This window comes from Oncorhynchus mykiss, chromosome 17, assembly GCF_057628025.1.
Source record: "Oncorhynchus mykiss isolate SJ-2025 chromosome 17, ASM5762802v1, whole genome shotgun sequence".
Classification (NCBI taxonomy): domain Eukaryota; kingdom Metazoa; phylum Chordata; class Actinopteri; order Salmoniformes; family Salmonidae; genus Oncorhynchus; species Oncorhynchus mykiss.
This window is the reverse complement of record NC_143038.1, coordinates 32,048,216-32,062,727: the sequence shown is the minus strand read 5'-3', so window position 1 is coordinate 32,062,727 and position 14,512 is coordinate 32,048,216. Positions and strand designations below refer to the sequence as shown.

The 14,512-nt window shown below is 40.4% G+C and overlaps 1 protein-coding gene across 8 annotated transcripts in view; it reads right to left on the bottom strand.

Moving 5' to 3' along the window:
* Positions 1–4,202: 4,202 nt before the first annotated feature.
* Positions 4,203–14,512, bottom strand: part of LOC110494013 (voltage-dependent calcium channel subunit alpha-2/delta-2) — a 35,432-nt gene continuing 25,122 nt past the window's right edge. For 3 of the 8 annotated variants that reach the window (XR_002469225.3, XR_016487880.1, XR_016487879.1), the window contains 4 exons: positions 9,558–9,602; positions 9,242–9,377; positions 6,104–6,203; positions 4,203–5,826 (listed from right to left, as the gene is read on the bottom strand). Coding sequence is in view for 4 of the 8 variants with exons in the window: in XM_090205221.1 (XP_090061347.1) it covers positions 5,546–5,758; positions 6,104–6,154 (264 nt within the window). In the remaining 4 variants the exon portion in view is untranslated. Of the gene's footprint in view, positions 5,892–6,103; positions 6,204–9,241; positions 9,378–9,557; positions 9,603–11,848; positions 12,043–14,512 lie in introns of those variants that run through there. The other 5 variants (XM_090205220.1, XM_090205218.1, XM_090205219.1 and 2 more) reach the window with 3 other exon arrangements.

Sequence of the window (14,512 nt, the reverse complement as noted above, 5' to 3'; positions counted from 1 at the left end):
GTGTTGCTTTTACGCCAAACATAACGTTTTGCATTGTTGCCAAAAAGTTCAATTTTGGTTTCATCTGACCAGAGCACCTTCTTCCACATGTTTGGTGTGTCTCCCAGGTGGCTTGTGGCAAACTTTAAACAACACTTTTTATGGATATCTTTAAGAAATGGCTTTCTTCTTGCCACTCTTCCATAAAGGCCAGATTTGTGCAATATACGACTGATTGTTGTCCTATGGACAGAGTCTCCCACCCCAGCTGTAGATCTCTGCAGTTCATCCAGAGTGATCATGGGCCTCTTGGCTGCATCTCTGATCAGTCTTCTCCTTGTATGAGCTGAAAGTTTAGAGGGACGGCCAGGTCTTGGTAGATTTGCAGTGGTCTGATACTCCTTCCATTTCAATATTATCGCTTGCACAGTGCTCCTTGGGATGTTTAAAGCTTGGGAAATATTTTTGTATCCAAATCCGGCTTTAAACTTCTTCACAACAGTATATCGGACCTGCCTGGTGTGTTCCTTGTTCTTCATGATGCTCTCTGCGCTTTTAACGGACCTCTGAGACTATCACAGTGCAGGTGCATTTATACGGAGACTTGATTACACACAGGTGGATTGTATTTATCATCATTAGTCATTTAGGTCAACATTGGATCATTCAGAGATCCTCACTGAACTTCTGGAGAGAGTTTGATGCACTGAAAGTAAAGGGGCTGAATAATTTTGCTCGCCCAATTTTTCAGTTTTTGATTTGTTAAAAAAGTTTGAAATAACCAATAAATGTCGTTCCACTTAATGATTGTGTCCCACTTGTTGTTGATTCTTCACAAAAAAAATACAGTTTTATATCTTTATGTTTGAAGCCTGAAATGTGGCAAAAGGTCGCAAAGTTCAAGGGGGCCGAATACTTTCGCAAGGCACTGTATGTCAAGGGACTGTTACAATATGTGCAATGTTACCATAAATAAATCTTTCAGTAAATATGGACATTTCATTTACATGTGCTATGGCAATAAGACACTATAGTTGGTACACAGGTCATGGCGCAGCAAGTTTGAGGGTAGTGGAGAAGCACAAGTGGGACTTTGAGTGAAGCAACTAAGGGCAGAAAAGGATATCAGGGTGCCCAGGAACTTGAAGCTGCTGATCATCTCCATGCCAATGTACAGTAGATGGGAGAACGGTCAAGTATCACCATCTACTTTGTCAGGTCCCACAGCTCCTTCATGTACTCATGTGTACCGTGGTAGTGTCGGGTCCATTCTGGGGATACACATTCTTATACTGTAAAAAATCTAATTTGTTATTACAGGATTTACACCCAGAGCCTGCTAACCAGCTTGTGGGTAACGATGGTGTTGAAAGCATAGCTATAAAAGAAAATGCACTCTGACATATTTAAAAATGTATAATTGACATTTGTTGGGACAATAGACAAACTGGGGTTGTGCATAGTGTAGCACAATTTATTGTTCCAGTTTTTTACTGGGCTGCAGTAAGAAGCTTCGATATCATAACTTCTTACATCCTTTCCTGGTACACCCACAAGCCACTGGTGTAAATTTAGCAGCTGTGGGCGTTAATTTGACGTGCAGGACCGCTTGCAGCCGTTTATTTGACACATGTTGAACCGCCTGCAAGCACATTTGCACCTCTTATTTGACGCGTTATGCGTTAATTTAGCAGCTGCACCTGTTGACTTTACACACGTAGCATTAAAAAGATCGCGCTTTGACCACGTACTTTCAGACCCAAACGGCGTTCCATAGTGCACCCGTGTGTGAGTAGATTGAGAGAACGGGTTGGGGATTGTTGAGCTGCTGCTGACAGCCAGGTGGAGAGCGAAGAGGAGCAGTTTTGACGAGACTATCCGCGGAGGGAAAGCAGAGGATTGCACCCAGGCCAGCCAGAGAGAGGGTTTTACTTTGGTAAACTTCGAATAGGGAAGTGCAAATAGCGAATAAAAAATTACCCGCGGTCTTTATACCAGCAAAACAAAATAATTTGTACCAGACAACAAGGAAAGTGTTGATTTGCTCCACCATAAACATATAGTTTAAAAACTACTAGTCACAAACGACTTGACATGCTACCATCTAGGATACAGGATCTGCATGCTGCGTGTGTATGTATGTGTGTGTGTGTGTATATATATATATATATATATATATATATATATATATTATCTATATATATATATTAGTACTCTTTATTTGTACTATTTTCTACATTGTAGAATAATAGTGAAGACATCAAAACTATGAAATAACACATGGAATCATGTAGTAACCCCAAAAAAGTGTTAAACACATTAAAATAGATTTTAGATTCTTCAGTGGCCACACTTTGCCTTGGTGACAGCTTTGCACACTCTTGGCATTCTCTCAAGCAGCTTCATGAGGAATGCTTTTCCAACTGTCTTGAAGGAGTTCTTTGAAGAATCTAAAATATATTTGTTTAACAGTATTCAGACCCCAAGCTTGTAGCGTCATACCCAATAAGACTCGGGCTGTGATCGCTGTCAAAGGTGCTTTAACAAAGTACTGAGTAAAGGGTCTAACTAATTATGTAAATGTGATATTTCAGTTTGCAAACATTTCTAAAAAACTGTTTTTGCTTGGTCATTATGGGATATTGTGGGTAGATGGATGAGGAAATGTCTTTCTTTAATCTATTTTACAATAAGGCTGTAACAACAAAATCTGGAAAAAGTGAAGGGATCTAAATTCTTTCCGAATGCACTGTATCTGTGGTCCTAGCCCCAACCCTATCTATCATTATTTTCTGCCTAACACCTATTTTTGCACTTGCATCTGCAAACTATTTTTTCAGCCACCCACTAACCCCCACTTTTACCGTCACCCTAGGCTTTCTAAAACCACAAGCTCCTCCCCCCCTCACACCCACAGGATTTCCTGCCTCCTAACAGTCTAACCTGGCTAGGGTTGTTCTCAGTCAAGCTTGCACCCTTAATATACTTTTAGCTACATATCATCACCATTACTAGTTTGAAACATTAACACTTATTATTCCCTTTACTATTCTAATTTCACTCAATTCTAATCTAACTCTAACCTAACTCTATTACCGGATCTTAAACATCCAACATCCCACCATCCTCTTATTTCTACATTCTAACATATCACTATCAACCTAAGACCTTATCCTCCAAGCCTAATAGACATAGTCCAAATATACTGTACCTTAAAACCAACATCTCATCCTTAATCATTTTACTATATTACTTAAGTCAACCTTTAACATTCAACATATTTAACCTTTAATTATTATTTTAATAAATTCCAGTCCCAATTAATTTTTTCTTTGTCTTATTTTCTAAGGCAACATCAATTTTTCTCTGTTCGTTCTTCTTTGTGCTCCATGTGTGAGTGTAAGTAAAACTTCTTCATGGGTGTGTGGGTGTGTGAGTGGGGCCTTCCTATTCATACTTTCTGCCTCTAAAATGTCACAGAAAACTAGGCCTTAGTCTGACATTCTGAGTATGTATGTATGTATGTATGTATGTATGTTCTGAGTATACAAAACATTAAGGACACTTGCTCTTTCCATGACATAGACTGCCCAGGTGAATCCATGTGAAAGCTATCATCTCTTATTGATGTCACTTATTAAATCCACTTCAATCAGTGTAGCTGAAGGGGAGGAGACAGATTAAAGAAGGATTTTGAGACGGATTGTGTATGTGCGCCATTCAGAGGGTCAATGGGCAAGACTAACTATTTAAGTGCCTTTGAATGGGTTCTGGTAGTAGGTTCTTGTCAAGAACTGCAACGCTGCTGTATTTTTCACGCTCAACAGTTTCACGTGTGTATCAAGAATGGTCCACCACCCAAAGGACATCCAGCCAACTTGACACAACTGTGGGAAGCATTGGAGTCAACATGGACCAGCATCACTGTCAAATGCTTTTGACACCTTGCTGTTCTAAGGGAAACGGGGGGGGGGGGGGTCCTTAATGTTTTGTACATTGTGTATGTGTGTGTGTGTGTGTGTATGTGTGTGTGTGTGTGTGTGTGTGTGTGTGTGTGTGTGTGTGTGTGTGTGTGCTTGTGTGTGTCTGTGTGCGTGTGTGTGTGTATAATATTTCAATTGTGGAGGTTAGTCATAAAACTCACAGTACTATAAAACAGAAGTTATCAAATACACTGCACACCACAATAGCATTAAATCAAAGGAACACAAATCACAAAGAGCTGAAGAGAAAAATATCAATAGCATTTAATCACCAAATATCATATATAAACATTTAGAGATTAAAAAAAATCATGTAGCTGACAAATGTTGTACAAAGATGGCCTTCTTCCATTGACTGCTTTGAGTCATCTGTACAAAACACGAGGTGACACGGACGACTGCGCACAAGGAGAGGAAACGCTGTCCCAAGCAAACAATAACAATAGCAGCAAACTAAACCGAAAGTAGCAGGACAGGAAAATGGTCCAATTCACACATTTATCAAGAGAACATCCCTGGTCATGCCTACTGCCACTGATCTGGTGGTCTCACTAAACAAAAATGCCTCATTTTGTAAATGATGTCTGAGTGTTGGAGTGTGAGCCTGGCTATCCATAAATTTCATAAACAAGAAAATGATGCTGTCTGGTTTGCTTAATATAAAGAATGTGAAATTATTTATACTTTTACTTTTACTTTTGATACATTTTATATTTAGCAATTACATTTACTTTTTATACTTGAGTATATTTAAAACCAATTACTTTTAGACTTTTACTCAAGTAGTATTTTGCTGGGTGACTTTCATTTTTACTTGAGTCATTTTCTATCAAGGTATCTTTACTTTTACTCATGTATAAAAATTGGGTAGTTTACTTTTTCCACCACTGCGCAAAACGAACTCGCCCACTGGAACCTCTTCCCCAGACAAGACGTGTGGTTAGTAGCTACTCTAGAGAAAATGGGCTTCCAGAAAGTTGTTCAACAATCTTGGGCAGATGGCCAGGATATGGATTAGTCAGTGTCCGGTAAACAACAATTCCAGGAAGCTGTGCCAGCAGAACTGGCTGACCCAGGATCAGCTGTGTAAGAGGCACTAGTGTTAATCATTATGGCACAGATGGAGCTGGTCTCAAAATAGAAACCTAGAGGGAGAGCAGAGAGAGAGTTGGAGGGGGATAAAAAGAGAGTCTGATTTCGGTCTAAATTTTGACCAAATGTGTAGTTACTGCTGTTTGCAATCGAAAGGCATTATATGCTCAGCCTTTTCTTATCCCCAGGTGCACATATGTTAACTAACGCACAGGGTGATTTAGAGCAAGGCAAGGTTGATACTGTAACTGTAAAGTATATTTAAGCAATAAGGCAATATATGGTCAATATACCACGGCTAAGGGCTGTTCTTATGCACGATGCATCGCGGAGTCATTGAGAGCCACTCTTAAATGTTCTGCTGGTTGGCCTGTTATCTGTAATTAAATGTCCTTCATGTGTTTGCTCAAAACACAAAATTGCAAGCACACACAGTTTCTTTCGAAAATGTCCTTGTCTATTTAATAGTAGAAGCCCTAAAGAATTGGGCATCACTCGTACAGAATGCGGTCGTTCAGAGTGTTGAGCTTGAAGTCATTCACGTTTAGTAGCTGATTGAAGGCAAAGTGGAAACCAGACTTGTAGTCTGTGGTGCCTTTAGCTTGCATGAGCTTTACAGCCTCTTTGAAGATCTTCTTGTTGTGAACGTTGGCCTGGACCAGGTGTTTGAAGCAAGGGACCACTGCCTCTGCCTTTTCATTAAACTGAAACAAGAAAGGAGAGAGAATGACAGAGCAGAAATGGGATTGAGGAACAACAATGAGAGAGCAGGCTAGATAGAGAGCAAGAGATAAAGACAGTGAGAGAGCAGGCGAGATAGACAGCAAGAGATAAAGACTGTTAGTGAAGGATGAAATTGGTTATGAACAAATGAATACCCGTTCATATGAGTGATTGCTGTGTTGTTGAAGGTTGTGCAACATGTTTTGTGCTGATACCTATAAAAATAGTATGAAATAGAATTCTCCAAAAAAACAAATGTATAACCAATGAAATGTCAATCCCAGGTGTAACTACAGTAACTACCACACTATCACAGACACACTCACCCTGGCCACGTTGACATAGTCGTCATCAGACAGAGTGTCCAACATCTCCATCACTGATGACTTGATCAGCTTCAAAGTGAGGCCGCTCACACTGCCACTCCTGAGGGGGGACAGGTATCATGAGACACGCTTGCAGGCATGTGGAAAAAATATAATGGAAAAAATATCATGGTAAGGTACTTCATTGTTGCCTAGAAATGATAAATAAATCAGGTTTATAGCTAGAAACTCAGCGAGTGCATCCCAAATGGTATCCTATTCCCTACATACAGTAGTGCAGTACCAGAGGCCCTGGTAAAAAAAAATAGAAAGGGAAGTCCAGAAAGTATTTTAATGTCCAGATACACTAAATGACCAAACGTATGTGGACACCTGCTCGTCGAACATCTCATTCCAAAATCATGGGCATTAATATGGAGTTGGTCCCCCCTTTATTGTTATAACAGCCTCAACTCTTCTTGGAAGGTTTTCCACTAGATATTGGAACATTGCAGTGGGAACTTGCTTCCATTCAGCCACAAGAGCACTAGTGAGGTCGGCACTGATGTTGGGCAATTAGGCCTGGCTCGCAATCTGCGTTCCAATTCATCCCAAAGCTGTTCGATGGAGTTGACGTTAGGGCTCTGTGCAGGCCAGTCAAGTTCTTCCACACCAATCTCGACAAACCATTTCTGTATGGACCTCGGTTTGTGCACAGGGGCATTGTCATGCTGAAACAGGAAAGGGCCTTCCCCAAACTGTTGCCACAAAGTTGGAAGCACAGAATCGTCTAGATTGTTTATTGTATGCTGTAGTGTTAAGATTTCCATTCACTGGAACTAAGGGGCATAGCCCAAACAATGAAAACAGCCCAGACCATTATTCCTCCTCTACCAAACTTTACAGTTTGCACTATCCATTGGGGCAGGGAGTGTTCTCCTGGCATCCGCCAAACTCAGATTTGTCCATCAGACTGCCACATGGTGAAGCTTTATCCATCACTCCAGAGAACGCGTTTCCACTGCTCCAGAGTCCAATGGCGGCGAGCTTTACACCACTCCAACCGATGCTTGGCATGGCGCATGGTGATCTTAGGCTTGTGTGCGGCTGCTCGGCCATTGAAACCCATTTCATGAAGCTCACAGACAAACAGTTATTGTGCTGACATTGCTTTCAAAGGCAGTTTGGAACTTGGTAATGAGTGTTGCAACCTAGAACAGACGTTTTTGATGTCCTACGTGCTTTAGGACTCGACGGTCCCGTTCTGTGAGCTTGTGTGGCCTACCACTTCACGGTTGAGCCATTGTTGCTCCTAGACGTTGCCACTTCACAATAACAGCAGTTCCAGTTGACAGGGGCAGCTATAGCAGGGTATAAATTTGACAAACTGACTTGTTGGTGCCACGTTCAAAGTCACTGAGCACTTCAGTAAGGCCATTCTACTGCCAATGTTTGTCTATGGAGATTGCATGGTTGTGTGCTCGATTTTATACACCTGTCAGCAATGGGTGTGGCTGAAATAGCCAAAACCAGTAATTTGAAGGGGTGTCCATATCTTTTTGTATATATATTGTAGGTTATTGTTCACCTGAAAGGTGAATTCCTCTTTCAGTGTCTGGTGTAAAGTGAACTGAAGCAGGTTTCCTCTAGGATTTTGCCTGTGCTTAGCTCCATCCTGTTTCTTTTCATTCTGAAAAACTCCCCAGTCTTTGCCGATGTCAAGCATACCTATACCATGATGCAACTACACCATGCTCGAAAATAAGGTTGCAGTTACTCAGTGATGTGCTGTGTTGGATTTTCCCCAAACATAAGGCTTTGCATTTTCAGTATTACTTTAGTGCCTTGTTGCATACAGATGCATGTTTTGTGTATTTGTATTCTTCTTTTCATTCTTTCATTTAGGTCATTATTGTCCATTGATCCATGTTATTTATAATGTTTTGGTGACATGGTTACATGCCTAAGCAGTTTCCTTCCTCTCCTGCAGCTCAGTTCAGAAGGAAGGCTGTATCTGTGATGTGTGTGGGTGATTTAATACATCATCCACAGCATAATTATTAACTTGACCATGCTTAAAGATATATTCAATGTCTGATTTATTATTGGTACCCATCTACCAATCACTGCCCTTTTCTTTATGAGGCTTTCGAAAAGCTCCCTGGTCTTTGTAGTTAAATCTGTGATTGAAATTCAATACTTGACTGAGGGACCTTACATATGTTGTATGTATGGGGGACAGAGGAAGAGGGTAGTCATAAAAAAATACAGAGTGAGTCATATCATTTATTATGTTATTTGTTAGGCAAAATTTGACTTCTGAACTAATTTAGACTTGCCTAAACAAAGGGCATGAATACTTACTCAACGACTATATTTTTGTTATTTAATTTGTATTAATTTGTCAAATTGTGTAGAATTTTCTTTTGACTTTTACAATAAAGTATTTTGTGAAGAGCAATGCCAAAAAAAAATACAACTAAATCTATTTCATTCACACCTTTTAACGCAACAAAATGTGAGGAAAGTTTAGGGGGGTGTAGGCATTTTATAGGCTCTGTACCTGTGAAGGAGCATGGTGCGGCTGTAGTGTTGCAGTCTCTTAAGTGCATAATACCTCCACTTGTTTAACATACCTGTTCTCCAGTGCTTGACATGGGCAGGAGCTCCATGGAGAGGAGTACAAGCACCTCAAATTTTGTGCTGCTTGAGCTCCTATTCCTCTTATAGAATATTAGCTCAAAAGAATTGTGGAGCCCCTGCACCTAAATATAAACAGTACCGGCACCGGTAAACAGTACCGGTACCTATTTGAGTCCAAGTCAAGCACTGCTATTCTCCCCTCTACTAACTTGTAAACCTAATACTTTCCACCTGTCTAAATTAAGATTGAAAAACACTCTAGCCCTTTTCACACACAAAGCATACAAAGCATGGTATGAAGTTTTTCTGCACCCAAAAAATTACCACAAACATTATTGAGGAGACAAACTCTCTGCCAAAATATTTGTTGTTTCACAACCATTGTGTCAAATGTGTTGTAAATCAGTTGTACTACCTAAGTGTGTGCAGGGCCATAGTCTCAACTGAGCAGCAAATGACTGCTAAATAACATAATAACAAGATATTCACTGTCCATTGCACGAATGCGAAACTCACCTCCTTTGTAGATGTCTGTGGGGATCTGAACGGCTGTGAAGGAGTAGTTGACCTTATTTTTGAAGTTAGCGTCATACAGAAACTCCACCTGTAGTGGAGGGCTCACTGTTTCCCCATCACCATCTTGCAGGGAGTACTGATAACAACACATGTACACACGTAGATACATACACACACACACACACACACACACACACACACACACACACACACACACACACAATATTACTACCACTTCATTCTTCAGCAGATTTCAAAAGCTTTATCAACAAATGAGAGAGGATGTGTAGAAATTAGCTTTTCCCTTTCTACTCACATAGTCTAGCTCTGCCTTGGAATCATAATACGTCATGTTCCACTCCTGGTAGAGAGCAAAACAAAACAGATATACAGTTGAAGTCGGAAGTTTACACACACCTTAGCCAAACACATTTAAATGCAGTTTTTCACAATTCCTGACATTTAATCCAAGTAAAACTTCCCTGTCTTAGGTCAGTTAGGATCATCACTTTATTTTAAGAATGTGAAATGTCAGAATAATAGTAGAGAAAATTATTTATTTCAGCTTTTATTTCTTTCATCGCATTCCCAGTCGGTCAGAAGTTTACATACACTCAATTAGTATTTGGTAGCATTGCCTTTAAATTGTTTAACTTCAAACGTTTTGGGTAGCCTTCCACATGCTTCCCACAATAAGTTGGGTGAATTTTGGCCCATTCCTCCTGACAGAGCTGGTGTAATTCAGTCAGGTTTGTAAGCCTCCTTGCTTGCACTCGCTTTTTCAGTTCTGCCCACAAATTTTCTATAGGATTGAGGTCAGGGCTTTGTGATGGCCACTACAAAACCTTGACTTTGTTGTCCTTAAACCATTTTTCCACAACTTTGGAAGTATGCTTGGGGTCATTGTCGATTTGGAAGAGCCATTTGCGACCAAGATTTAACTTCCTGACTGATGTCTTGAGATGTTGCTTCAATATATCCATATCATTTTCCTGCCTCATGATGCCATCTATTTTGTGAAGTGCACCAGTCATTCCTGCAGCAAAGCACCTCCATAACATGATACTGCCACCCTCGTACTTCGGTTGGGATGGTGTTCTTCGGCTTGCAAGCCTCCCCCTTTTTCCTCCAAACATAACGATGGTCATTATGGCCAAACAGTTCCATTTTTGTTTCATCAGACCAGAGGATATTTCTCCAAAAATTAAGATCTTTGTCCCCATGTGCAGTTGCAAACCGTAGTCTGGCTTTTTTTATGGCGGTTTTGGAGCAGTAGCTTCTTCCTTGCTGAACGGCCTTTCAGGTTATGTCGATATAGGACTTGTTTTACTGTGGATACAGATACTTTTGTACTTGTTTCCTCCAGCATCTTCACAAGGTCCTTTGCTGTTGTTCTGGGATTGATTTGCACTTTTCGCACCAAGGTACGTTCATCTCTAGGAGACAGAATGTGTATGACTGCTGCTTGGTCCCATGGTGTTTATACTTGCATTCTATATTTTGTATAGATGAACTTGGTACCTTCAGGTGTTTGGAAATTGCCGAGGTGGAGGTCTACAATTGTTTTTCTGAGGTCTTGGCTGATTTCTTTTGATTTTCCCATGATGTCAAGCAAAGAGGCACTGAGCTGGAAGGTAAGCGTTGAAATACATCCACAGGCACACCTCCAATTGACTCAAATTATGTCAATTAGCCTATCAGAAGCTTCTAAAGCCATGTCATCATTTTCTGGAATTTTCCAAGCTGTTTAAAGGCACAGTCAACTTTGTATGTAAACTTCTGACCCACTGGAATTGTGATACATTGAATTATAAGTGAAATAATCTGTCTGTAAACAATTGTTGGAAAATGACTTGTGTCATGCACATAGTAGATGTCCTAACCGACTTGCCAAAACTGTTGTTTACTAACAAGGATTTTGTGGAGTGGTTGAAAAACAAGTTTTAATGACTCCAACCTAAGTGTATGTAAACTTCTGACTTCATCTGTATAACATGGATGACGACAAGTTGGCCTAGAGTTGCAAGGCTAACTGTAATTTACCAAAGATCTGGAATCGTAAGTAATTTTGGCAATCTATGGTAACTTTGGTAATTTATAAAAATGTATTCATTTATAGTAGTCATTTTTTGTATGTGTCCATATTGACCTTGGGTTTCTAGTGGATAGACCATATAGTACAAGTGAAAATAGCCTAATCAATTTTTAAAAGCATCCAGTCAACAATGGCAATATTTTCAATGAACCAAGCAACTCTTCCAACTATTGACTTTTTCACAACTGCCACCAGTTTGACGCCAAAACATTTAAAACAAAGACATATTGAGATAGTAAAATAAATAAAAGTATGTCAAAAAATGTATAGTATTTTTAACGCTGAAAACCTCACATTGAACACCAACGGTATTCACTAAGTTGATGGTTTATATTTAGGATAATGTTTTACAGCTTTGTCATTTTATTTTATTTGGCCTATATTATATATTTTACATGTGATAAGGCCATACAGAGGACCAGAAATAATTACAGACACCTGTGATAATCTGGAGTATCTAAAAAGGCCCCTAGATGTAATCTGATAAAATGAAATAAAAACTTGAAAGTTACCAAACGTCTGGTAGTTTACTGGTAAACTTCTAAAGTTTCCAGTAATATACGCTCCCTTTGCAACCCTAAGTTTGTCAGAATCTTATAATAGGGTAACCAGAGTTAACGACCATACTCCCTCAACAAGTATAAAATAAATTGGAAATACTCATCTAAACAAACTGTCCTGCTGTCATGAAGGAACACCACAAACTACACCCCTGTATTTCATACAATACAACAGTGTGGTAAAACCCACTGAATCATCCAACCAAACTCCTTTTTTATTGGTGCATAAGGATGGGAAGAGTTGTTACTTGTGAGCTATGCTGGTTCATACACAGAGAGCGAGCCAGTGGTGGTGAGGCTCACAGAGGGAGTCACTGCAGCTGGGAGGGCTGGGGTGGGGTGGTGTGGCGAGGGGAGGGAGGGAGGGAGGATGGGGGATGAGTCCACAGGGCCTGTCCTACCTCAATGAGCTAATGGACCAAACCATGTGGAAAAGTGGAATGTCAATGTGTGTAGGACTCAGCAGTGCTCCCCCCGGCTGAGCTGGCCATGCTTTTCGCTACACCCGCAATAACATCTGATAAATATATGTGTCCAACAAAATGTAATTTAATTTAGTCCGCACAGCCAGTTACAGCTCCAGCTATCCCAGCCCAGCACTGTCGAACTAGCTCATCCTTGAGCTCCGTAATCTGCCCTGTGATCTCAGAACACCCTGGCTGTAATAATGACTGACTGTGTATAAAGATGGATGATTGATGATGCAGTGTGGCATGGGATAGCGCATTCTAAACTTTGCAAATCTGAGTAGATTACTAGTGTTAGGTTCTTATTAATCCGAGTAAATAACCCACGGACACTAGAGAAGCTTTAACCAATTTTAATTCTTCACCAAAGGTTCTGTACAGCTGTAATCAGACAGCAAAATATTTCTCTCCATTGGTTATAAACATCCTACTTAAAACACTCCTTCTCTCCAATCCTTTGTTTATTCCCAAGAGAAAAAAGGCAACCAGATACTGACCCTGATTGCTCCCTTAAGGGGAGCTGACCTCACCCCTCGCCTCCTGATCCACAGATATCCATCTGTCTTCCCTATATCAACACGGTGCTCTGCTCCCGTCCCCCAACACATTCCACAGCTATCTGTCATTCTACAGAGAACCCTTAGCTTTGTCCTTTGATTCTATGCTTCTTTCTCATTCATTTAATATCTCAATGTTCAAAATGTAGAACCCAACACTAGGAAATAGTACTATTGGCCTCCAGCGGATGTAAACAGACATGGTGGTAAACCTTTGAATAAGGGGCATGGAATCTGATGAGAAGAAGAAGAGGAAGAATACATGGGACTTATAAAGTGCTTATCAAGGACCCAAAGTCACTTTACAATTGTAGAAACAAAACAAAACAACAGATATCCAAAGAAAACAATGGCAGACTAAAAAGCAGGGAGAAAAATCATGAAACAAAGAGAAGGGGGGTAGAGCTCAAGGAAGGGTAAGAGTGTGATGTGTCAGTGTATGAGTGAACCAGCAGGTGTTGTGTGTGTGGGGGTGTTCTTGGTTTTACTATCCTTGTGGGGACCAGAAGTCCTGGAGAAGTGGGGACATTTGGCCGGTCACCACATTAAAAGGCTATTTTAGGCTTAGGGGATAGGTTAGGGATACAATTAGGGTTAGAATTAAGGTTAGGGGTTAGGTTTAGGAGTTAGGGTTAGGGGTTTGGTGTCGAGGGTTAGGTTTGGGAATCAATTGTTTGTTCCCCACAAGGATTGTAAAAAAAAAAAATATGTGTATGGAAGAGTGTGTACGGGAGAGAGAGTGTGTGTGTGTGTGGGGGGTATTTCCCCACCATGGCTTATGAGTAGGCCATGGTGGGGGGGGGGGGGGGGGGGCTTATGGTGAAGAGGTAAGGCTTTAGGTGGAACTGAAAGGTGGTGATGGACTCAGAGTCAAAGGGAGTTCCAGGGCCTGGTTACAGTACCTTAGGTAATAATTTGCATAGAGCACCTCAAATATTAAGCAAGCATATCTCAATCTGCCGATATTAGCTAGAAATGCCAACATCAGTATCAGCTCTATGTACAGTGGCAAGAAAAAGTATGTGAACCCTTTGGAATTACCTGGATTTCTGCATAAATTGGTCATCAAATTTGATCTGATCTTCATCTAAGTCACAACAATAGACAAACATAGTGTGCTTAAACTAATAACACACAAATGATGGTCTATATCTCAAATACATCATTGAGACATTCACAGTGCAGGTTGTAAAAAGTATCTGAACCTCTATGCTAATGACTTCTCCAAAAGCTAATTGGAGTCAGGAGTCAGCTAACCTGGAGACCAATCAATGAGACGAGATTGGAGCTGCCTTGCCCTATAAAAAACACTCACAAATTGGAGTTTGCTATTCACAAGAAGCATTGCCTGTGTGAGCCATGCCGAAAGAGATCTCAGAAGACCTAAGATTAAGAATTGTTGACTTTCATGAAGCAGGAAAGGGTTACAAAAGTATCTCTAAAAGCCTTGATATTCATCAGTCCACGGTAAGACAAATAACATTTTATTAGCCACATGCTAAGTGAAATATGTAATGCTTACAGTGAAATTCTTACTTACGAGCCCCCAACCATACAGTTCAAAAAAATATGAATAAGAATGAGAAATAAAA